At 45.4% G+C, this 26,145-nt stretch overlaps 1 protein-coding gene and 1 pseudogene across 2 annotated transcripts in view; both read right to left on the bottom strand.

The window, feature by feature from the left end:
• The window catches only part of OXSR1 (oxidative stress responsive kinase 1), a 124,212-nt gene extending 98,364 nt beyond the window's left edge, over positions 1–25,848 (bottom strand). Inside the window, exon 1 of one of the 2 annotated variants that reach the window (XM_056519662.1) lies at positions 25,541–25,848. In XM_056519662.1, coding sequence (XP_056375637.1) covers positions 25,541–25,613 — 73 coding nt within the window. In that variant the 5' untranslated portion in view covers positions 25,614–25,848. Of the gene's footprint in view, positions 1–14,268; positions 14,323–25,540 lie in introns of those variants that run through there. The other variant, XM_056519663.1, reaches the window with a different exon arrangement.
• LOC130274660 (U2 spliceosomal RNA) lies at positions 2,900–2,974 on the bottom strand (annotated as a pseudogene).
• Positions 25,849–26,145: the final 297 nt, after the last annotated feature.

A 26,145-nucleotide genomic window follows, 5' to 3' on the forward strand; every position in this document is an offset into this window, starting at 1 on the left:
CAGTACTTATCAGCTGCTGTACGCTCCACAGGAAGTTCTTTTCTTTTTGAATTCCCTTTCTGTCTGACCACAGTGCTCTCTGCAGACACCTCTGTCCATTTTAGGAACTGTCCAGAGTAGGGGCAAATCCCCATAGCAAACCTCTCCTGCTCTGGACAGTTCCTGACATGGACAGAGGTGTCAGCAGAGAGCACTGTGGTCAGACTGAAAAGAATTTGAAAAAGAAAAGAACTTTCTCTGTAGTACAGAGCAGCTGATAAGTACTGGAAGGATTACGATTTTCAAATAGGAGTAATTTACAAATCTGTTTAACTTCCTGGCACCAGTAGATTTAATGAAAAATGTTTTCCAGCGGAGTACCCCTTTAAGCTCGGTTTACAGAAGCTTATCACCTAAGGGCTGGCTGTTCCCACTGTGTACAAAGGACAAAGGATGAATTGTGGACAACTAGGGACAGACCAAACATAAAACAAAATAAATCATGTTAACTATGCAAGAAAGCAAACAGATAAAATGCTATGCCATTGACTAACCTTTGGCACATGGACAAAAGTGCAGTGATGCCTTTCATGAGGCTTATTGGCCATAGGTTCCATTGTCAAATGTATTGCTACAATAATAGAGAAAGGGAAGGGAACTTAAAATGACGGCTTTTGCCCAAAAATCTGTCAGCAGAATAGAGGCAGAAAGAAGCAGATTGCAGATTTCTCAATGCAGTAGTGGTGCCTCTCCCAAACACCACCACCAAATAAGAAGCAGCAACTCCACATCCAGCAAAAGAAAGATGGCCTCCACTTCTCAGGGCTACAGATTGTCTTTTTTTTATATATATAATTTTTTGGGGCTTTGCAGAGCATCAATAAAGGGATCGCAAGACATTTGTGTCTGATAAAGCACAGATAGGCGTGGGATAGGTTTTCTTTCATGGAATTCAAATGGTTAAGGCCGGTCCACTCTATAATGAAGCGGGGCTCTCGGCCCAAGTAAAAGGCCTGAATTCATATACAGAAAGGAAGCCCCGCCCAACCCCACAGCGAGGAAATTCCTAAGATTCTCAAAAGTGGATTGAATTCTGAGACGTATTGATATTCTGCTGAGATCCCGGTGTCATGGGAGCTATTCTGGAATTGTGCCAGGGGATTCAGGGACAACAAGGACCATTGAAAGGTGTACGGCAACCACCCCCTTAGTCGGGGCAAACCACACTAGTCCGTGCAGTGGGACTAAGCATTACTGTGTGCCGTCACAAGTACTACATTCTAATGGACTGGAGAATCAGGTCAATTGTATAACTCAAGCTTTACATAAAAGGTTCTGGCATTAGAAATGTTATTCATGACGCAGACGTTCTATGGCAGTAACATACTCCGCAGCGCAGTACAGACAAAACGCTCACATCGCTAGTCGCCTGAAATACTCGAAAAGTTATTTCTCATTCTACAGTTTATGGTTAATTTACCAATGATGGATAACTAGGGGGGGTTGTCCGGGGATAAAAAATAAAATGTATACATGGCTGGGGCTGGTGGTAAAGTATAAAAGTTGTGATACCCAACTACCCTAGTCCCTACTGCTCCCTGCTTTTTCCTGGTACCATTGTCCGCACAAGAACTGCATGCTCAGCAAATCACTGACTGAGGCGGGACACCTACATGGCCACTGATTGGCTGAGCTTACAGCACTTGCAGTCACGTCACAGGAATCGGGAGGAAGCAGTGATGAGCAGGAACCAGAATGGCTGATGCTTTTATTTTATTTTATTTTACCATGACCTCTCGCCTTGTAGCAAATTTATCTCTCAGATCTAAAAATATGAGGATTATGGATAAAAAAAAGAAAATGATAAACACGTTAGATCTTCAGAAACCGACACTAATCACCTATTTCCTGGCCCAGTTATACTCTGCCCCAAGACATTTTATCCCTTATCCAATGGATCTCTGGGCTGGCACCGTGGCATTCTTATCACTTAAGCTTGGAGCTTCCGTGTTCATGATGTCACGTCATGACCTTTATATTCATGTCTAAGGGAGGGTGCATGACAGCTAGTACCTAGCCATCACACCTACTCCCATAGACATGAATGGAGAGGGTGTGGCGGCTGTGGAGTGGAGTTTGCTCCATTTTTTTTTTTTTTTAAAGCCGAGGAACGTGCTCTCGAAGTGCAAGAAAAAGTGCAAACGTGTTACACTAAAAAAAGTGCACAAAGGATGCGGTCTATCGCAAGCCCTTCTCCAATAGAAGAGAGGCCCCCCAACAAACCTTACCCTTCGCCTCCGGACCAAAAGGTACCTGCGAGGTTCCAGGTTCGATGTCCCTTTTCGCCGAAGCTACTAGGGGACCACAAATGCCCCCGGTATCTGCCCGCAGAGCTGATAACGGTAGGTACCCTGCCAAAGCAGGAGTATCCAGGGTGTTTGCAGGGAGGTGCGGAACCTAATGGCCACACACACCTCCCCTAGACCGCCAGGAGGGACACCCAGAAGGGCTACCGCATCCTGACAAATCCTGTGATCACACAACACGCAAAAAGTGACACAGTGAGACAAAAAGAAATAAATAAGTGAATGTGCGCAGGTATACTGCCCGGACATCCGGCCGGATCTATAAAAATTTCTCTGATCCTAGCCAGAAGGCCGGGAATCAAGAGGTGAGTGCCACAAGGTGAAGAGATTATGGTGCCCGTGCTTCAACTCAGTGAGCCAATCCTCCCAGTGAGTTTCGGCACCTCGGGGTCACCACTCCCCGAGGCACAAAAGTACCTCGGCTCTAGACCCTCTCAGCCTCATGGCGAGACCCGGTCACATCGGGGCAGCCGTCGAGCTGATTCCTCAGAACCAGCCCCGGAAAGCCCTGGTACACCTGTCCCCTCCATGCAGCACCCATCCCCACCAGCCCCATACGGTCCACCGGCATGAAAAACTGATAAGAACAGATACTACACTTGATCTTAGCCAAAAGGCCAAGAAGCGAGGAGTGGAGTTTGCTCCATGCACCAGATAACTGGGGTGCCGCATCCAAAAATCGCAGGGGTCCCAAAGGCCGGACCCTGGTGATCAGACATCTTATCCCCATCCTTTGGATAGGGGAGAAGATGTTAACCCCTTAAGGACCAAGGACGCACCGGTACGTCCTTGGTCCTGCTCTTCTGATATAACGCGGGGTTACACAGTAACCCCGCGTCATATCACGGCAGGCCCGGCGTCATAGTGAAGCCGGGACTCGCCTCTAATAGCACGCGGCGCCGCGCGCTATTAACCCTTTAGCCGCGCGCTCAGAGCTGAGCCGCGCGGCTAAAAGTGAAAGTTCCCGGCTAGCTCAGTCGGGCTGTTCGGGATAGCCGCGGCTAATCGCGGCATCCCGAACAGCTGATAGGATCGCCGTCCAATCGCCGAATGACTGCTCAGTGCCTGAGATCCAGGCATGAGAAACCAGTGATCAGCAGAGGCGATCAGTGTGTGCAGTGTTATAGGTAAAAAAAAACACAGTGTAAATAAAAATAAAAATAAACATATATGGTATCACCGCGTGCGGAAATGTCCGAATTATAAAAATATATCATTAATTAAACCGCTCGGTCAATGGCGTACGGGCAAAAAAATTCCGAAGTCCAAAATAGTGCATTTTTGGTCACTTTTTATATCATTTAAAAATGAATAAAAAGTGATCAATAAGTCCTATCAATGCAAAAATGGTACCGTTAAAAACTTCAAATCACGGCGCAAAAAATGAGCCCTCATACCGCTCCATACACGGAAAAATAAAAAAGTTATAGGGGTCAGAAGATGACAATTTTAAACATATAAATTTTCCTGCACGTAGTTATGATTTTTTCCAGAAGTACGACAAAATCAAACCTATATAAGTAGGGTATCATTTTAATCGTATGGACCTACAGAATAAAGATAAGGTGTCATTTTTACCGAAAAATGTACTACGTAGAAACGGAAGCCCCCAAAAGTTACAAAACAGCGGGTTTTTTTTCAATTTTGTCGCACAATGATTTTTTTTCCCGTTTCACCGTAGATTTTTGGGCAAAATGACTGATGTCATTACAAAGTAGAATTGGTGGCACAAAAAATAAGCCATCATATGAATTTTTAGGTGCAAAATTGAAAGAGTTATGATTTTTTAAAGGCAAGGAGCAAAAAACGAAAATGCAAAAACGGAAAAATCCCCTTTAACCTTAATGGGGGGTATCCCACCAAGAACACTTATTATCTATGTGAAGGATAGTTTGAGTATGTCTGATCAATGGGGATCCAATTGCTAGGACTCTCCAGAGTCCCACTTCCTGCCTTATGGATGAAGCAGGAGTTTGCTATGAACTACATTCAGCTCTATGGGCCAAAGATAACTGTGTAAAGTGCTGGCACAGGTGACACAGAACCCCTGTTCTCATATTTGGTGGGAGTCCCAGCAGTCCAATCACCACCAATCAGACATTCATTACCTATCCTTTGGATTTAGGCATGCATCCCGTGGCTTAGCACAACCTCTTTGACACTTGAGCATAATGTAGAGCTGACATATTTTTTTTAAAGGGGTACTCGGGTGGAAAACTTTTTATTTATTTTTTTTAAATCAACTGGTGCCAGAAAGTTAAAAAAAAATTGTAAATTACTTCTTTTAAAACTCTTAATCCTTCCAGTACTTATTAGCTGCTGAATACTACAGAGGAAATTGTTTTCTTTTTGGAACACAGGGCTCTCTGCTGACATCACGAGCACAGTGCTCTCTGCTGACATCTCTGTCCATTTTAGTAACTGTCCAGAGCAGCATATGTTTGCTATGGGGATTTTCTCCAACTCTGAGCAGTTCTTAAAATGGACAGATATGTCAGCAGAGAGAACAGTGGTCATGATGTCAGCAGAGAGCTCTGTGTTCCAAAAAGAAAGGAATTTCCTTTGTAGTATTCAGCAGCTAATAAGTACTGGAAGGATTAAGATTTTTTAATAGAAGTAATTTACAAATCTGTTTAACTTTCTGGCAAAGGTTGATTTAAAAAAAAAATATTCCACCGGAGTACCCCTTTAACAGAGTTTGTCCCTGATCAACCATTTAAAGGGGTACTCCACTGCTCAGCGTTTGAAACAAACTGTTCCAAACACTGGAGCCTTTGCTGGGAGCTCGTGACATCATAGTCCGGCCCCATCATGATGTCACACCCGCCCCGCCCCCTCAATGCAAGTCTATGGGATGGGGCGTGACGGCTTCCCATAGACTTGCATTGAAGGGGTGGGGTATTACATCATATGGGGCAGGGCTATGACAAGCTCCCGGCTCCAGCGTTCGGAAGCGTTTACGTTGAGCAGCAGAGTACCCCTTTAAGGATGATATCAACTGAAGTCTGTGTTTTTTCACTTAAAGGGGTATTCCGCCCCTAGACATTTTATCCCCTATCCAAAGGATAGGGGATAAGATGTCAGATCGCTGCGGTCCCGCTGCTGGGGACCCCCGGGATCCCCGCTGTGGCACCGCGCTATCATTACAGCACAGAGTGAGTTCGCTCTGCACGTAATGACGAGCGATACAGGGGACGGAGCATCGTTACATCACGGCTCCGCCTCTCGTGATATCACGGCCCGCCCCTTTCAATACAAGTCTATGGGAGGGGGCGTGGCCCTCCCATAGACTTGCATTAAGGGGCGGGCCGTGATGTCACGAGGGGTGGCGCCATGACGTCACGCGGCTCCGTCCCCTGTATCGCCCGTCATTACGTGCAGAGCGAACTCACTCTGTGCTGTAATGATAGCGCGGTGCCACAGCGGGGATCCCGGGGGTCCCCAGCAGCGGGACCACGGCGATCTGACATCTTATCCCCTATTCTTTGGATAGGGGATAAAATGTCTAGGGGCGGAATACCCCTTTAATTTAAAATTTAAAAAAAGAATTAGGTTTAGTAAAACTTTATAGAACTGTTGCTGTTACTATTTGCAAAAAAATGTTTGCTGAACGTAGGTGTTGGTGAACCTTCGCCAGTATAAGTGTGTCGGTACCAGCACTTCCACTACTTACATTACTTTCTATCGGATGTTACAGCAACCATTCTGCTCATAGTCCCTTCAGACATATTTACTGTTATTAAATAGGAAATAAGGGGAACCTCTAACAGTGTACAAGGTGTTTTCTATGTACTTCCCATGTATTATTAATCTGCTAATATATCTGTAATGGCTGTGTACATTAAGGAATGAGGTGCAGCATTACATGGCGTTAGAATAAGCCGGAATACTTAACTCTTAAAGGGGTACTCACCTGGAAAAAAAAAATTCTTAAATCAACTGGTGCCAAAAAGTTAACAGATTTGTAAATTACTTCTATTTAAAAATGTTAATCCTTCCAGTATTTATCAGCTGCTATATGCTCCACAGGAAGTTCTTTTCTTTTTGAATTTCCTTTCTGCCTGACCACATTGCTCTCTGCTGATACCTCTATCCATGTCAGGAACTGCCCGGAGAAGGAAAGCTTTTCTATGGGGATTTGCTCCTACTCTGGACAGTTCCTAAAATGGACAGAGGTGTCAGCAAAGAGCAGTGTGGTCATACAGAAAGGAAATTCAAAAAGAAAATAACTTCCTGTGGAGCATATAGCAGCTGATAAGTACTGGAAGGATTAAGAAGTAATTTACAAATCTGTTTAACCTTCTGGCACCAGTTAATTTCCAGGTGAGTAACTCTTTAAACATGAACTTAATACAAGTGAACAAGTTCATCCAGATCACCGTTCCTTTTCCCAGAAGGACGTAGCTTCATACAGCAGGACGACACCCATAGAAGTCTATGGGGGGAATTTATCAAATTGGGAGCACCTGCAAAATTGCCAGAGCTGTGTATTTTGAATTTGCACATTGACTTACATCGAAATGATCTAATTTTGCGCTATTTTTTATCTTGTCTACAACCTCCTTTTTTCTTATTGTGTAGTTAGCAGATTCACTGTAAAAATAGGTTTAGCGCAAATGTACTCCAGTAAACATCTGGTGTAGGAATTTGTACAAAGCTTTTCACCCCTTTTTGCACAAATTTATAAAGTGAAGTATGCAACATAATAAAGATTGCGCAGCAACTGGCAAAACTACACACTTGCGCAGCAGGTTTCGCACTGCGCTAATGATGTGAAAGTAAATTGACCCGTCCTATAAAATACACTCTGATTTACAGATATCATGTTATAGAGGAGGAGGAGCTGAGCAGATTGATATATAGTTTTGTGTATAAAGGTTCCTACTCAGTGATTACCAGCCTACTCTATATGAGCACACACAGTCAGTCACTGATTAGAACCGCCTACTGGACTCCTAAGACCAGAAAAAGGAGGGTTTTTATTACACGTGGAAGGGGATATGCAGTGATATTTATTATTTCACTATTGTCCTCAATCTGCCTAATAAAACAACAAAAGATTTAACTCCCCTTCCTCTGCTACCTCGTAGCCTCCGGTAACGGTCTACGGCTGGTCTCTGCTGACAGTCTGTTTCACGGAGTCGGCCAGAGCTATAGGCATGACGTTACAGCGCAGCTCAGTTAAATAGTACCTCTCATCAACTTGATAAATGTTAGAATCCTTCCAGTTCACTGCCCCCATCCTGATAAACCACTCCCTGCCTTCATTTTTATTATTTGTTGGTTTTCTACCTTGATATTACTCCGTATTTTCTGCTCAGCCTCAGGTTCACAGACTGGGAAGGAATGTTCCCCAGCAGGCGTGACATCATCTGAAGCCATACAGGGGAGAACTTTCTCCCTTACTCTGCAACCAACTGTATATGGCAGTTAAGTGTGAGATGAGCTATGATTGGATAAGGCTGCACCCCCCCTCCCCCAGCACTCCAGGCTGCATTTCCTGTGTTTGAACTTCTGCCAGGCCAGCAGGAGTCCAAAGTCTGTGCATGAGATGGGCAGGAAATGTGCTCTGGACAAGTAGGGAGACACATAGTGGCAGCTTTTTTAAACACAAATAAAATATTTTTCACTGGACAACCCCTGTGAATCTTTATATATAAAACTATATATCAAACTGCTCAGCTTTACATGATTCCTGCAGATCAGACAGCATGTTTCTACTAACAATGGGATCCATTCTATCACGGTGTCTGACTCTTTGACATGAGGCAGCTACAAAGCAACATACAGTAATTTATTCTAGTGCTAAATAGAAGTACCCGGCTATAATTATTAAAGTGCATCTGTTGTTTCAGGTAACTTTTTTCGGACTAGCTGTCATGTGTGTAGGAGAAGATGCTCTATTTTGGACATTATACTGTATATGGCATTTTTCACCAGTTTTCCTCTCGGCGGCTCCATCTCTAATTATTAGTTGTCTAGTGGGTGGAGACTACAGCTATGATGTCTTCCATACGCACACAGAAGAGGAGGTTCTGCTCTTCTATCTCTTTAGGGCTTGTGCACATGGGCAAAAACCTCACCAAGTTCAGCAACCAGAAATTTTTAGCAGCCCATTAAACAATAAATGGAATTCCCATTTTGCTGTATATATTTTAAAATAAACCTAAGAACTGCAAGTTTAAAAGTAAGCTGAGACTAAGTGATCTGAACAGCATGGCCATGACACCAGTAGGATAGATAAGACAGGATCTTCACAGTAGCTGAAGCTTAGAGCTCAGCCTCCCCCTCCCTGTGGAAGGACTTCATCGAGGGACACAAAGCATGCCTAGACACCTTTCCAATTTCAGTGAATGGGTGTACCAGCTTTTAGGTCTCTTTAAGGTGTATTATCATTGAAAAAAATTACACAAAATTAATTTTTAGTTTCTCATTTAAATATTTTTTTTTAATCCACTATGTATGCTGCACTTCTTAAAGGGGCACTCCGCTGCTCAGCCGCCATGCCCCCTCCCATAGACTTACATTCAGGGGGTGGGGCGGAGGGGCTATGACGTAACAAGCTCCCGGCACCAGCTTCAGCATTCGGAACAGTTTTGTTCCAAATGCTGAGCAGCGGAGTACCCCTTTAAACTTTACATTTGTCATCTCTATATTAAATTCATATACTATCCATTATATATCATTTATCTTTTTATGACAACATGATTTCTATAACACATTTTCACACAAATCACTGGAAAATAAATCATGTATTATTACACTCAGAATATGGGCATGATATACAGAGGTTTCTAAAAGAAACTACAATCATTATTTATAATTATCTTTTTTTTCCCCCCATTTAAAGGGAACATGTTATTAGTTTCATTATTTTAAAGCCTCAGGCGCCATAAGGCAGGGACAGACTCCCTTATTACAACTATCTAGGACTGACAGAGTTGGTGTCCTGCCTCAGCTGCTGAATGGCTGGGCGAGCAGTGCACCCGCTAACATCAAACAAACAAGCACTGTGCAATGGAAAAGAAAGGAGAAAGCATTCTATTACTTAGGGTGCCCCGATCACACACCTTTTTATGGTTTCTTTATACTCCATTCCTTTCCCCATATATGAGAGTTTATAGTCTGACAATTCAGGAAATCAGCCAGATGGGCGTGAACTTAATTTTAATAATGGGAGTGACCATCATGTGATTATACAGTCAGGGGGTAAATGTTTTTAATTGAGGGGTATGTATGTCTAACAGAAAAATAAAAAAAATAGATTACAGCCTAAACTACAGCTGAAAATGTGGACGTAAATAAAATAAGCATACATTTTTGATGCTGTGTGAACTCAGACTTACATATTATTTAAAAAAATCATAATAATTCCCTTTTTCAAGTATGCCTAAAAATACAAAAAGCACAAAAAAATTATTGTTATTCCAGCACTTTTCCTCCTAATTTCCTTCCTTTGATTCAATGTTGGCACATATTACACCTAAAACTGTAATATATATATTAGGGATCGACCAATATCGTTTTTTATAGGGCCGATACCGATAATCGGTGAAGGTTAGGGCCGATAGCCGATAACTTATACTGATATTCCGGTATAAGTTATCGGCTGTTTATCCCCCTGCGACACCGTTGCAGATCATTGATTTAAAGCGGGCGCTTTAAATCAATGCACTGCAGTGGCTTTTGCAGTGCCATAGACCGCCGCTGCCGCCACCCGCTTCTCTCCCCCTACCTGTCTGGGGGTCCTGAGACCTATCACCAACACCGCCCCCCCCCACCCCCCCCCCCCCCCCACCCCGACGCACCGCGACCGCTGCGCCGCACCAGGAGCCTCCCCCCCCATCACTCTTTATGGTGAAAATATTATTAAAGGGGTTATCCAGGAAAAAACGTTCTTTATATATCAACTGGCTCCAGAAAGTTAAACAGATTTGTAAATTACTTCTATTAAAAAATCTTAATCCTTTCAGTACTTATGAGCTGCTGAAGTTGAGTTGTTCTTTTCTGTCTAAGTGCTCTCTGATGACACCTGTCTCGGGAACCGCACAGTTTAGAAGCAAATCCCCATAGCAAACCTCTTCTACTCTGTGCAGTTCCCGAGACAAGCAGAGATGTCAGGAGAGAGCACTGTTTCCAAACAGAAAACAACAACTCAACTTCAGCAGTTGATAATTATTGGAAGGATTAAGATTTTTTTAATAGACAAATCTAGTAATATACAAATCTGTTTAACATTCTGGAGCCAGTTGATATATGAAAAAAAAGTTTTTTTCCTGAAATACCCCTTTAACCATGCCCCTTGGTTACAGCTGAAAATGGAACAGATAAGTGGGGGATTAACCCCTATATTCTCTGCTGGATTTCCGTAGGACTGTTATAGGAAAAAGCACAAACTCATGGGGCAATATTCTTTCTTTTGTACCTTTAAATTGTTTTCTAGATTTAGTTTGCTTTTAAGCAGGTTGTTTAGTGGAATGCACACAAAGGGGGAGTGCGGAAGAAGTTACACACAGTGAAAGAGGGGCTCGCTCTGCATACAATCCATACTCTGTAACTACAACAAAACAGGAGCATTGTGTGCGCAACACAAGGACAATGGCACTACAATAATGAAAACAAGAGAGGAGGGTTTTCCTTTTCGCATTTGGAGTGCGGGGTGTTTTCCAGTCTGCACATGGCATCCTAGATAGAGATCATCCCGGATTCCATTTACAGAGTATTAGCCTGAGTCATCCGTCTTTGAAGTTAAACCATACATGACCTGAGATTACAGGCTGGTACAATGATGTAGAGGAGAGATAGTACTCGGTCTCAGGAGGGAATTTTCCAACCATATTGACCCTGATTTACCTCCAGATGCTGCAAAACTACAACTCCCAGCATGCCCGGACAGCCATCGGCTGTCCGGGCATGCTGAGAGTTGTAGTTTTGCAACATCTGGAGGTCTGCAGGTTGAAGACCACTGATCTAGATGATACATTCCCTGAAAGAAAAAGTATTTTTTTTAAATGGATCTCATATTAGCCTATGGCTGATGGGCACAAACATGTGGCATCTGTCACATGTAACCATTTAGTATGTCCCTGGGAAAGCTCCTTGCTGTCCTGTCTATCCTTCTGAGGTCCCTGTAAAGGGTTGTTACTGCTATAGGGTGGACGGCTGGAGCGTACACCTGGATGACAGCCGCTGTTTCACACCATAAGGCGTTCCATCAGGCCCCCGTGACCTGATCAGGTCACTAGGGGCCTGATGGAATGCCTTACGGCGTGAAACAGCGGCTGTTTCCCGAGTGTACCTTCCAGCCGTCCCAGCTCTGCTCGTAACACAGGGTAAAGTAATATCTATGTTCCATTCATGAACGCTGAATAAATTGCTGCAGCAGGATTTTCAGGTGTGTGCGCGCTCCGATTTTCCTTTCTTCTATTTTGAGATCAGTTTTGCTAAAAATGTTTTCCATAAATTCACTGAATACCAAATAAATGGCCAATTCTCTCCCATAGCATATGCAAGACTGTGCATGTTTTTATTTTCAGGTGTAAATCTATACCTGTGAATATACTGGGCTGCTATAACATGGATTCAGGCAAACAGTTCTTATCTCCAGGGTCATGACATCAAAAATATAAAGAGGTGGTGCAGGCTGAATTATAGGAATAATCCACACAGCTGGCAATCCACCTACTATATCACTGCACACTGAAAGTATGTTTACACGGCAGAATTCCGCACGGACATTTTGCTGTGGGAATGGGATTCTGCTGCACTGTTCACACGGTGGAATTTCCACAGATGTTTCTGCCACAGAAATACCGATTCCGGCGTCCGCAGAAAGAATAGACTTGTCTAATTTTTGTGTGGATTTCGCTTGGAAATGCATTGCCGTCTATGAGACGGCAAATGTTTCGAGCGGTCCTAGCGCCCGCCAGAACTTTCAAATGTTTCGGAATGTCCACCCGTGTTTTCTGGGCAGACAGTCTGCATATGTTACTACCGTCTGAACATACCCTTAGAAGTACATCAAGAAAATACATATGTTCTTTATATCTACGAGTTGTGATAAGTGGTTTCCCCAAGACTCTCCTAAACAGTGTTTTCCAACCAGGGTGCCTCCACTTGCCTACTGAGGAAGGGGTGGTTTTTAGCACCCTGAAACGCGTCTAGGCCAATATCTAGTCTGAACAGAGCATCATCTACATACACTACCTTGATTGAAGCCGGCACGGAACACAACCATCTTTTCGTACCTGCTGCACCTATTAACCAGTCCTTCTCACCGAGCGCACTACAAACCTGCTGCCGCAAATAATACAGCGAGGGTCCGATACCTGCACGGTTGTTTGCTGACACCACAGACCGCTCACAGAAGAGCCTCCTGCCGGAGCCCTTCACTCTTATAGGCATGCACACCGGGAACAACGCAGCTACTGCAGGACTTACATCCATCGGCCCGTCGCAGGACCAGCGGCTACGGTGAGATTAAACCATCTATATAAAATCTGCAGATATCTTTAAAATCGGTAGTTGCTTTATAAATATTACTTTAGTTCTGTCATTAGGGCCCAATGACAGTATAAGCTATTATTGATATAGTGCTCTGAATTTTTATACCAATAGGTTTTCATATCCATGTTATTCTAATTGTTTTATTCTAGTTGTTTTAATAAATTTCTGCATTTTTTTCAAAACTATCTGTCTCCAACAATCACTCATTGTGTACCCAGAAGGGTGGTATTCTAGAGGTGTGGTTAATCTTTGTTTTAGTCTCATATCCATTTTGGATCGGTGGGGATCTATCTTTTAACCACATTGACCTTGAATACCCGGTTGTGAGCTGCACAAACATTTATTTTTTAATTTACAAATCTGTTTAATTTTCTGACACCAGTTATATTAAAAAAAAATGTTTTCCAGTGGAGTACCCCTTTAAGGATGTCTTTTGGGACCATGTCAATTAAAGGGGTTTTCCGGGACTTAGTACATGATATGGCTTATGCTCAGGATAAGCAAATACTATCTGATTGGAGGGGGTCCGACACCAAGCATCTCCACCAATCAGCTAAACCCACCTGGATGAACACAGTGAACTGAGCCGTAAACCTCAGTGGGAGCTGATCTGTAGTAACCGGGCACGGCTACTGCACAATGTATGGAGCATTCTGCTTCTGGCTTCATCCATTGTGTACATTCGGGCTTAGCAGTTATGTGAAACAGCTGATCAGCGGGGTGCCATGACATACACCAACTGCGCCCAAACACCCCCACTGACTTGATAATGGAGTCCATCGAGCTCTGTCATGGTTTCCATCATGATGCACTATTCCTCCTGTCTAATATCTGAAGTCACAGGCTCCGAATAGGGCCCCCGATGTAAGTATGAAGAGAGATTGGAGGAACAGAGAATATATAAGACAATAAGGGAACAATCATAGATTGTGGATTACATTATAACACAACCTATAACCAATCTTGGGCGCACCAGCAGATCCGCACTGCAGGAAGCTCAGTGTCTGAGATCCTTCCCATATATATGAATAGTGGATTGGAAAAACCACAACCTGCCACATAGGAATACTCCCAATTACAGATGAGCGAACTTACAGTAAATTCGATTCGTCACGAACTTCTCGGCTCGGCGGTTGCTGACTTTAGCCTACATAAATGAGTTCAGCTTTCAGGTGCTCCGGTGGGCTGAGACTCTCCTAGGACTGTATCCACCTTTTCCAGCCCACCGGAACACCTGAAAGCTGAACTCATTTATGCAGGATAAAGTCAGCAACCGCCGAGCCGAGAAGTTTGTGACGAATCAAATTTACTGTAAGTTCACTCATCTCTACTCCCAATAGGATGGCTTTGTCCTATGATTAAAATTGAAAAATATAGAATTATAAAAAAAATTATTATTAAATTAAAAAATACTCACAAAGGATATATTGTCACGTAGAAGATAATCTGCAGATCTGCTGCGGATTCCTTATCGAAGTTAATTGGGGAAATCTGCAACAAACCTGAAGCTTATATGTTATGTGTGAACCTACCCTAATAGTTCAGGATATTACATAATCTAGTCTTACTCTACATGGAATAGCAAAGCTTTAAAGGGGTACTCTAGTGGAAAACAATTTTTTTTTTATCAACTGGTGCCAGAAAGTTAAACAGATTTGTAAATTACTTCTATTTAAAAATCTGAATCCTTCCAGTACTTATCAGCTGCTGTATGCTCCACAGGAAGTACTTTTCTTTTTGAATTTCTTTTCAGTCTGACCACAGTGCTCTCTGCTGTCTAGAGCAGGAAAAGTTTGCTATAGGGATTTTCTCCTACTCTGGAGAGTTCCTGACATGGACAGAGGTGTCAGCAGAGAGCACTGTGGTCAGACAGAAAATAACTATACAACTTCCTCTGGAGCATACAGCAGCTGATAAGTTATACAGTGCTCTCTGCTGACACCTCTGTCTGTCTCAGGAACTGTCCAGAGCAGGATAGGTTTGCTATGGGGATTTTCTCTTACGCTGGACAGTTCCTGAGACAGACAGAGGTGTCAGCAGAGAGCACTGTAGAACTTATCAGCTGCTGTATGCTCCAGAGGAAGTTGTATAGTCCTTTACTGTCTGACCATAGTGCTCTCTGCTGACACCTCTGTCCATGTCAAGAACTCTCCAGAGTAGTAGCAAATCCCCATAGCAAACCTTTACAGCTCTGGACAGTTCCTGACATGGACAGAGGTGTCAGCAGAGAGCACTGTGGTCAGACTCAAAATAAATTCAAAAAGAAATGTACTTCCTGTGGAGCATACAGCAGCTGATAAATACTGGAAGGATTAACATTTTTAAATAGAAGTAATTTACAAATCCGTTTAACTTTCTGGCATTAGTTGATTTTAAAAAATTGTTTTCCACTGGAGGACCCCTTTAATGAAACTACTCAGGTCTGCAGACTGGGGTGTAATGTTGCATCCTCTTATCTTTACAATTGCTGGAGATTTAACAAATCTAGTAGACCAGTGTTTCCCAACCAGGGTGCCTCCAGGTGTTGCAAACTACAACTCCCAGCATGCCTGGACAGCCTTTGGCTGTCCAGGCATGCTGGGAGTTGTAGTTTTGCAACATCTGGAGGCACCCTGGTTGGGAAACACTGTAGTAGAGTTTGAGACCCCTGTGCCATCACTGTACACATTGCACATCTTGCCATCTTCTCACTAAATACCACGATCCTCCTTGTAAATAATACATTGTACCAGGACGTCTTTGATTCAGCGGTAATGAGTTTGTCGGCGCCCCGGCCGCAGCCATCAGAAAGCGATCTAAGGAAGCATTTTCCTAGACTGACAGCTGTGACAATAGCGAAGCCGCTGGATTCCTTTATGCCATAGAGAAAATAAGACGGTAGGATATGAAAACTATCAACAGGGGGCAGCCTATGAGGAAATCTCAGGGAGCTATTAAAGGGGTACTCCGGTGGAAAACTTTTTTTTTTTTTTTTTTATGAACTGGTGCCAGAAAGTTAAACAGATTTGTAAATGACTTCTATTAAAAAATCTTAATCCTTTTAGTATTTTTTAGCAGCTGTATACTACAGAGAAAATTCTTTACTTTTTGAATTTCTTTTTGTCTTGTCCACAGTGCTCTCTGCTGACGCCTCTGTCCGTGTCAGCAACTGTCCAGAACAGCATAGGTTTGCTATGGGGATTTTCTCCTGCTCTGGACAGTTCCTGATACAGGCTTCAGGTGTCAGCAGAGAGCACTGTGGACAAGACAAAAAAGACATGCAAAATGAAAAGAATTTCATCTGTAGCATACAGCTGGTAAAAAGTACTGGAAGGGTAAAGATTTTTTTTTTAATAGAAGTAATCTACAAATCTGAAAAGTAGAGAGATAGGTAGATCAGCTCACCAGCTATGTGTCCCGTCCACGACACGGCAGGTGCACGGCAACACCAAATCATAAAGGAGAAGGAGAAAAATGGCAGCGTGGAATGTGCAGAAAGTCCCATTTATTGAATAAAATAAGAAACACAGGTCAGGGAAAAGACATGATGACGCGTTTCAGGGCGGTCCACGCCTGAAACGCGTCATCATGTCTTTTCCCTGACCTGTGTTTCTGATTTTATTCAATAAATGGGACTTTCTGCACATTCCACGCTGCCATTTTTCTCCTTCTCCTTGTAATTTACAAATCTGTTTAACTTTCTGGCACCAATTTAAAAAAAAAAAAAAAGAGTTTTCCTCCGGAGTACCCCTTTAAAGTCTTCCTATCTGACCTACTGCAACATTTTGGCCCAGATTTATCAAACTGTGTGAGAGAAAAATAGAGAGATTTTTACACAGCAACCAATCACAGCTCAGCTAACGAGCTGTGGTAAAGTGAAAGCTGAGCTGTGATTGGTCGCTATGGGAAAATCTCTCCCCATTTCCTTTCACACAGTTGGATATACCTGGGCCTTTATCACTATAAAAATGCACCTCTTCGGGGGGAAATGTTGCAATGTAATGTACAACAATGCAATAATAAAGGTGTAACAGTGACACATGGGTGGGAAGGGCGAGGTACAAACACTTCCACCTCATTATAAATGATGTCAGTGTCGGAGAGGACGCAGATCAGACTGATGAGGAGGAGGGAGACAAGGAAGACATGTCTCCCTACACAACAATACAACACCAGAGATCGAAAAGTTACATTCATTGCTGACATTTCATTGGCATGGTATTCATATGAGGGAATAGCTGCCGGTGGAAATAGATCGGAAGTCATGACAACAGATGATGCTGTGACTTAAAGGGGTACTCCGCCCCTAGACATCTTATCCCCTATCCAAAGGGGATAAGATGTCTGATTGCGGGGGTCCGATTCCTGCCACTGGGGACCCCCACGATCTCCCTGCTGCACCCGACGTTGTTTAGAGCATCGGGTACAGGGCCGTAGGCTCGTGACGTCACGGCCACGCCTTCTCAATGGTAGTCTATGGGGTGGGGTCGTGACGGCCGTCTGACCACAGTGCTCTCTGCTGACACCTCTTCATTTTAGGAACTGTCCAGAGCAGGAGCAAATCCCTATAGCAAACCTCTCCTGCTCTGGACAGTTCCTGACACGGACAGAGAGCACTGTGGTCAGACAGAAAGGAAATTCAAAAAGAAAAGAACATACAACAGCGGATAAGTACTGGAAGGATTAAGATTTTTAACTAGAAATAATTTACAAATCTGTTTAACTTTCTGGCACCAGTTGATTTAAAAGATGACATTTTTTCAGTGGAGTACCCCTTTAAGCAAGGAGCAGAGGTGGAAGAATTACATATATCGGCACAAGCTCCTCCATAGGTAGCCATGTATGGATGAATGGGCCTTCTGGCTGCATACAGGCACAGAGCTCCATGATTAGAGAGAACAGGGCAGCATAAAAGCCTTAGGGTGTATACGCAGCGTATTTGACGCTGCGCAAATTTTACGGCAGCAGCGGGAAATACGTTGCGTATCCCTTGCTCACTATACACACAGGGCTTTCCGCTGGCAGCCCTATGTGTGCAGTGAGTTTTGGAGGCGGGGCCTCGCATCACAGTCACGCCGGCACATGGCCCCGCCTCCAAAACTCACTGCACACATAGGGCTGCCAGCGGAAAGCCCTGTGTGTATAGTGAGCAAGGGATACGCAACGTATTTCCCGCTGCTGTCGTAAAATTTGCGCAGCGTCAAATACGCTGCGTATACGCCCTGTGGGAACGCACCCTAACAGTGTACTCACTGCAGTGTTATATTGGCCAAACCCTTTAAAGGGGTACCCTGCCTCCAGACATCTTATCCCCTATCCAATGTCCCAGCAGTGGGACCCCCGCAATCTTGGCAGCGGCACCCCGCTGTCATCACTGCACAGAGCAAACTCTCTCTGTGCCTAATGACGGGCGATACAGGAGCCGGAGCATCGTGACGTCAGGTTCCGCCCCCTCGTGACGTCGCGGCCCACCTCCTTAATGCAAGCCTATGGGAGGTGGCATGGCGGTCATCCAGCAGAGAGCAGCAGCGGTGATGTCACGAAGCTCCGCCCATGCACCAAGTCGGCCCCAGAACAGATGATACAGCAGAAGATTGCGGGAGAACCGGAGCACAGAATGGGATCAGGTAAGTATGGTCGTCATCAGTGTCACCTGCACCTCCTGTCTGTACTGAAAGGTTAGTGCAGGTGAAACTAATGACCAATTCCTTTAATGGTGATCACACAGCAAGATTTCCTTACTGAAATTTTGCTTGGAATTATAAGCAGATTCTGCCTGGACTAAGGCTGGGTTCACACTACGTTTTCTCCCATACGCGAGCGCATACGGCAGGGGGGAGCTAAAACCTCGCGCTCCCGTATGCCTTCGTATGCGCTCCCGTATGTCATTCATTTCAATGAGCCAGCCGGAGGGAAACGTTCGGTCCGGTCGGCTCATTTTTGCGCCGTATGCGCTTTTACGACCGGACCTCAAACCGTGGTTGACCACAGTTTTAGGTCCGGTTGTAAAAGCGCATACGGCGCAAAAATGAGCCGACCGAACGTTTCACTCCGGCCGGCTCATTGAAATGAATGACATACGGGAGCGCATACGGGAGCGCGAGGTTTTAGCTCTCCCCTGCCGTATGCGCTCCCGTATGGGAGAAAACGTAGTGTGAACCCAGCCTAAGCCCCATTGATGTAAATCAGTGGTCCCCAAACTGTGGCCCTCCAGATGTTGCAAAACTACAACTCCCAGCATGCCTGGACAGCCAACGGCTGTCCAGGCATGCTGGGAATTGTAGTTTTGCAACATCTGGAGGGCCACAGTTTGGGGACCACTGATGTAAATGGAAGCTCCTGAGCAGGAGTGTTGTCTGCTTCAAGAATTGTCATGTCCATTTTTGAACAAGAAAATACTCCTGGTCAGGACCTTTCATTGACATCAATAGGGCTTTGATTCTAACAGAATTCCAGGCAGAATGTCCACTTGGAAATGTTGTTTGGAATCTTGTGTGCCATGGGTTTTTCATGGAAAGTTGACTTTGTTCACACGGTGGAATTTCTGCAGGAATATTCTGCTGCAGCAGTGAACCAAGGCTTTACAGTGGTCCCTCAAGTTACAATATTAATCGGTTCCAGGACGACCATTGTATGTTGAAACTAGAGATGAGCGAACTTACAGTAAATTCGATTCGTCACGAACTTCCCGGCTCGGCGGTCTCTGACTTTTCCTGCATAAATTAGTTCAGCTTTCAGGTGCTCCGGTGGGCTGGAAAAGGTGGGTACAGTCCTAGGAAAGAGTCTCCTAGGACTGTATCCACCTTTTCCAGCCCACGGGAGCACCGGAAAGATGAACTAATTTATGCAGGAAAAGTCATTAACTGCCGAGCCGAGAAGTTCGTGACGAATCGAATTTACTGTAAGTTCGCTCATCTCTAGTTGAAACCATTGTATGTTGAGACCATAACTCTATGGAAACCTGGTAATTGGTTCTGAAACCACCGAAATGTCCTCCAAAGATAAGAAAAAGTGAGGATTAAATAGAAATAAGTAGATAACTAATACAGATAAAGCAAATCCTTACATATAAAAGTAAGAAAGATCTGCTGGGAGCTGTAAATCACTGTCTATGTCAGTGTTTCCCATCCATGGTGCCTCCAGTTGTTGCAAAACTACAACTCCCAGCATGCCTGGACAGCCAAAGGCTGTCCAGGCATGCTGGGAGTTGTAGTTTTGCAACAGCTGGAGGCACCCTGGTTGGGAAAAACTGGTCTATATAGAGGACAGGAGCTTCTTCAGGGTCCTGTACGGCACACGTAAAATGGAGCCGCCCTGACTTGGTGTCCAAATGAGCAGCTAAACGTGGCACAGGTAAAGAGTAGAGAACATGTAATACCTCCCTGTACTGTAGGGGGCGCTACCAGACAACCAGTGCATGCACATCAATAGTACAGGTATAAATGCCCATTCTGTTCGGTCAGTTCTTCCGGCCATTGACACGTTTCACAGATCTGGACTGTCTGTAGCATTGTATGTTGAGTCTGGTTTCAAGTTACAATGGTCCAGAAAAGACCATTGTGTGTTGACACTATTGTATGTTGAGGCCATTGTAAGTTGAGGGATCACTGTACTTACACTTTGAAGTCAGACATGTGAATATACTCCAATACGTCTGGAGGACTCTTACAAATACAGCAGGAAGGAAAACATGTATAAAGTGTATAAAATCCCCTACATTCAGTACATCTAATCTCCTATGAAGGCATCTACCAGGTAAATTATTTAGGAGAGACTGGGATCACACCACTGTTTCTTTCGCTGTTCTGCTCAGTCATAGAAGGAGAGTGATGGGAATAACAGTGATGACAGATCCCCTGTATGCAGGACCCTGGTGGCATTGGGTTGGCCAATTTTAATCATCCCCCATAGGCATATAGAGGATCAGTGGATGACGGTCAGGGCACTTTTCTATGCAAAACCACATTATGGATGGCATCGCCAATCAGGACAGCACAGCAAGGAGACTGGGGTTCTTATACCAGAACAATGGGGCACTCTGGGAGCAATGGTAAATTACTACAAGGTCACATATGACGTATCCACAGCGTATTTCACGCTGCAGATGCGCTGAGGGCAATCACAAAAAAAAAATACCGTCATTGATTCATCAGGATCCTTTTTTTTTTTTTGACAAGACAGAAAAAGAAGATAGTCTCTGTAGGGGAGATTTATCAAAACCTGTGCAGAGGAAGAGTGGTGCAGTTGCCCATAGCAACCAATCAGATCGCTTCTTTCATTTTTGAAAAAGGCCTCTGAAAAATGAAAGAAGCGATCTGATTGGTTGCTATGGGCAACTCAGCAACGTTTCCTCTGCACAGGTTGTGATAAATCTCCCCCATAGTGTTTGTGTATCTATCTTAGAGGAAAAACCGTATTTGGGGTAAATTAATTAGTTGTGTGGGGTTTATTATTGTATTTCTTATTTGCACACACCCATATAAACTTAAACCCATTTTTTTTTTACCATGCCCCCAGGCAGAAGCCTTATCTCCTATAGTCGGCCAAATGCACCAATCCCAGTGGGACGGGTCAATTACTTGATATGTATGGGGGGGGGGTTGTCATCTCTGCCCTGAGGGTTGATTTTAAAGGAAATAAGCAGCCATAACAACTTATCCCCTAAGTGTTTGATCACAGGGGGTCTGACCGCTGGACCCCCCACAATCTCCTGCATGGGGCCCAAGCTCTGCCATAGCTCTCCTGTGCAGGAGGCCAACATGCCTCCTCCATGTAATTCTATGGGAGAGGTGGCGTTCGTGCCTCCCCACCTCTCCCATAGAACTGTATGGGGATGGGCCTACGCACATTAGTGCTCTCACAGAGCGGCAATGCCGGGGCCCGTTTGGGAGATCGCTGGGGGTCCCAGCGGTCAAACCTGTAGATAAGTTGTTATGGCTGCCGTTGTCCTTTAAAGAAAGAAAGGATTGGGCATTATTGGAAGTTACCCAGGAATATAAAAAAAAACTGAGCTGATTTCTTCATTAAAAAAAAAATGCATCGCCCCTGTCCCAGTCTTTTTTGTGATATTGCAGCTCAGTTTCATTGAAGTGAATAGAGCAAAGTTGTAATACCACACACAACCTGAGGGCAGGTGTGGCGCTCTTTTGGAAGAAATTAGCTCTGTTTTACTGTTCCTGGATAACCCTTTTAGGGTACGTTCCCACATGGCGTATTTGCTGCTACGTATTTTATTTTCCCTGCTGAAGTCAATGGGTAGGAAAATACGCAGCACCAAATACGCAGCAAAATACGCCATGTGGGAATGCACCCTTAGGGTCAGTTCACAAGTGCGTTATCTTCTGCTGCAGATCTGCTTCAGCAGATTTTGCTGCTCTTTGAAGTCAACGGGGCAGCAAAATCTGCAGCAGAAAACCCGCAGCAAAAATATGCACGTGTGAACTGACCCTAAGGGTACGTTCACACGCGCGGATTTACAGCGCATTTTACGCTGCAAATCCGCTGGTGAAGGCCCGCTCTATGCTGGCTTTACATATGCCTGCTCGTAGTGGCAATACGCCGCTACCAGCAGACACACTGTGATGTGCGATTCGCAGTATACTCGCACATCGCGGGAGCTCTCTGCCTAGCTCAGAGCAGGGAGAGTGGCATATTGGCGCTACCAGCAAGCACATGTAAAGCAGGCATAGAGGGGGGCCTTCACCAGGGGATTCACAGCTAAATACACTGTGAAAATCCGCGCGTGTGGACGTACTCTTAGGGTCTGTTTACACAGGCGGATTTTGCTGCAGATTTTCTGCAGCTTATTTTATCACTGACTTACCAGCAGAAAATAAGCAGAAGAAAATCTGCAGCAAAATACGCATCAAAATATCCACATGTGAACGGACTCTTAAGAGGTGTCTGGCAGTGACTAATTCTTTTCTCCTCAATTGGAAGACATATAAGCTGTAGTTTTAGCTTAAAAAGCTATGTATGGACCCCTGTCTATCACCCCCTAGAAAGCGAGGTTTTCTTTAGTGAGCTGTCAGACTGCAGAACATCGCACAGAAGAATGTTCACCGGTGCCACCTCCACCTACTCTTATCGTATGTCAGTGCCAGCTGGCACATATAGGTAGAACACGCCAGCGTCAGGATGACAGACTGACAAAGGAAAAGGCGACCTGACCAGCAGAACAGAGGGGGCTCCTCACTGGAAGAGGATAGTCCACCATCTCTGCAGAAGCGGCTGCACAGGAAATTCTGCAGAGCGTCCTCAGATCAATTCAACAGCTGCAGGAATGTCCGTAACAAAGCTGCTGTGTGTGAATAATGGTCCAGCTATAGATTTATACAGATCAGGTCAGAAAGGAATCTTCCCCAATCGTAAGGACGCACTCAAATTTGAGGTTCTCAGGCTGTTGCAAAACAGAGCATGCTGGGAGTTGTAGTTTGGCAACAGCTGGAGCAGTGTTTCCCAACCAGGGTACCTCCAGCTGTTGCAAAACTACAACTCCCAGCATGCCCGGACAGCCTTCGGCTGTCCGGGCATGCTGGGAGTTGTAGTTTTGCAACAGCTGGAGGCACCCTGGTTGGGAAACACTGAGCTGGAGAGACAGATGGGTTTGATCCTTGGTCTTCCAACTGCGGTTCTAGACTAGGTGGGAAAAGATGAAAACTACTGGGATAGATGGACAGATCTCTCATGACTGATGACTCCCTTTATACTTACACTGCCTAACAACTTCAATAACACAAAATTATATGAATCCCCTATAGTAAGCGGGGTTACCCTGTACCCACACAGCCAAGGTTGGCATGGATCCCACCTGTCACAATCTATACCGCCTATAACCACACAGGGTAACAACATCCTCTATGGGGTCGCAGTATTCAGGAGGCTCCAATCATGGTTGTGACAAGTATTTGCCGACCTGACCAACATAATAATAATAATAATGTTATTTATATAGCGCCTACAGATTCCGCAGCGCTTACAATTATGGGGTACAAACAAAGACAAGTATCAGACATATGATGAATGAGTGACGCGGCTGACATGGGAAGGATGCAGCAGGGTGATGCCACTGCTGGGTGTCATGCCATGTCTGATGCCAGTGCTGATTGCCATGCTATGTCTATGCAATTGCTGAGTGTCATGCTATGTTTATGCCAGTTCTGGGTGCCATGCTATCCTGTGCCAGTGCTGGGTGCCATTCTATGTCTATGCCAGTTTTGGGTGCCATGCTATGTCTATGCTAGTTTTGGGTGCCATGCTATGTCTGATGCCAGTGGTGAATGTCATGCTATGTCTGATGGCAGTGCTGGGTGCCATGCTATGTCTGATGCCAGTGCTGGGTGCCATGCTATGTCTGATGCCAGTGGTGGGTGCCATGCTATTTCTGATGCCAGTGCTGGGTGCCACGCTATGTCTGATGCCAGTGCTGGGTGCAATGCTATGTCTGATGCCAGTGCTGGGTGCCATGCTATGTCTGATGCCAGTGGTGGGTGCCATGCTATGTCTGATGCCACTGGTGGGTGCCATGCTATGTCTGATGCCAGTGGTGAGTGTCACGCTATGTCTGATGCCAGTGGTGGGTGCCACGCTATGTCTGATGCCAGTGCTGGGTGCCACGCTATGTCTGATGCCAGTGCTGGGTGCCACGCTATGTCTGATGCCAGTGCTGGGTGCCATGCTATGTCTGATGCCAGTGCTGGGTGCCATGCTATGTCTGATGCCAGTGTTGGGTGACATGCTATGTCTGATGCCAGTGGTGGGTGCCATGCTATGTCTGATGCCAGTGGTGGGTGCCATGCTATGTCTGATGCCAGTGGTGGGTGCCATGCTATGTCTGATGCCAGTGGTGAGTGTCATGCTATGTCTGATGCCAGTGGTGAGTGCCATGCTATGTCTGATGCCAGTGGTGAGTGCCATGCTATGTCTGATGCCAGTGGTGGGTGCCATGCTATGTCTGATGCCAGTGGTTGGTGTCATGCTATGTTTGATGTCAGTGGTGGGTGCCCTGCTATGTCTGATGTCAGTGGTGGGTGCCATGCTATGTCTGATGCCAGTGGTGAGTGCCATGCTATGTCTGATGTCAGTGGTGAGTGCCATGCTATGTCTGATGCCAGTGGTGAGTGCCATGCTAGGTCTGATGCCAGTGGTGAGTGCCATGCTATGTCTGATGCCAGTGGTGAGTGTCATGCTATGTCTGATGCCAGTGGTGGGTGTCATGCTATGTCTGATGTCAGTGGTGGGTGCCCTGCTATGTCTGATGTCAGTGGTGGGTGCCCTGCTATGTCTGATGTCAGTGGTGGGTGCCATGCTATGTCTGATGCCAGTGGTGAGTGCCATGCTATGTCTGATGTCAGTGGTGAGTGCCATGCTATGTCTGATGCCAGTGGTGGGTGCCATGCTATGTCTGATGCCAGTGGTGGGTGCCATGCTATGTCTGATGCCAGTGGTGGGTGCCATGCTATGTCTGATGCCAGTGGTGGGTGCCATGCTATGTCTGATGCCAGTGGTGGGTGCCATGCTATGTCTGATGCCAGTGGTGGGTGCCATGCTATGTCTGATGCCAGTGGTGGGTGCCATGCTATGTCTGATGCCAGTGGTGGGTGCCATGCTATGTCTGATGCCAGTGGTGGGTGCCATGCTATGTCTATGGCACGGGGATGAGCAGGCCGCCCTCCGGTACACACCGCCCCCAGTCAGCGGCCGGTACTCACCGATAACCTCCTTGAGCTCATAGTCATCCCTGTTGATGGACCACGGCAGGGCGCTGAGGTCCGGCTCCGTCATGACTCTTGCCTCCGTAGAGGGGGATCACTCCGCGCTGTGACCGGGCTCAGCAGTGATCACTGTCTGTGGATATAGAGGGACTGTAATCCGGGGCTCCGGTGGAGATGAAGCGGTGCCGGTGACTGTCGGTGCTCGCCCCCTCCCCGGTGTCACTCTCACTTCTTCTTCTGCACTCCTCACATTGCCAAACTTTGCCTTTCCCCTGCCCGGTCTGCCGTGCCCAGGGCCGCATGACGTCACTGCGCGCCGGCGTCCTGTCTAGGCCGCCATCTTGAGTGTGGCAGAAACTGCTGGAGGGGAGTGACGAGTGAGTGCTCCCGGGCTGCAAAACTTCTTAGCAGCTGCTGTGTGCGGAGTAATGCTAAGTTGTACTGTTCTGTACACAGCATTGGGCTGTCAGTGTCTGCTCAGAATGCTTTCCTCCCTAGTGTCCCTTATTTAGACATTACAATTACATGTGCATTCATACACTTACTGTACTATATGGCCCAGAAGCTCTCTGTGTGTGGTGCCAATGTGCTAATATTTATAC

Source organism: Hyla sarda, chromosome 5 (assembly GCF_029499605.1).
Source record: "Hyla sarda isolate aHylSar1 chromosome 5, aHylSar1.hap1, whole genome shotgun sequence".
Lineage (NCBI taxonomy): Eukaryota > Metazoa > Chordata > Amphibia > Anura > Hylidae > Hyla > Hyla sarda.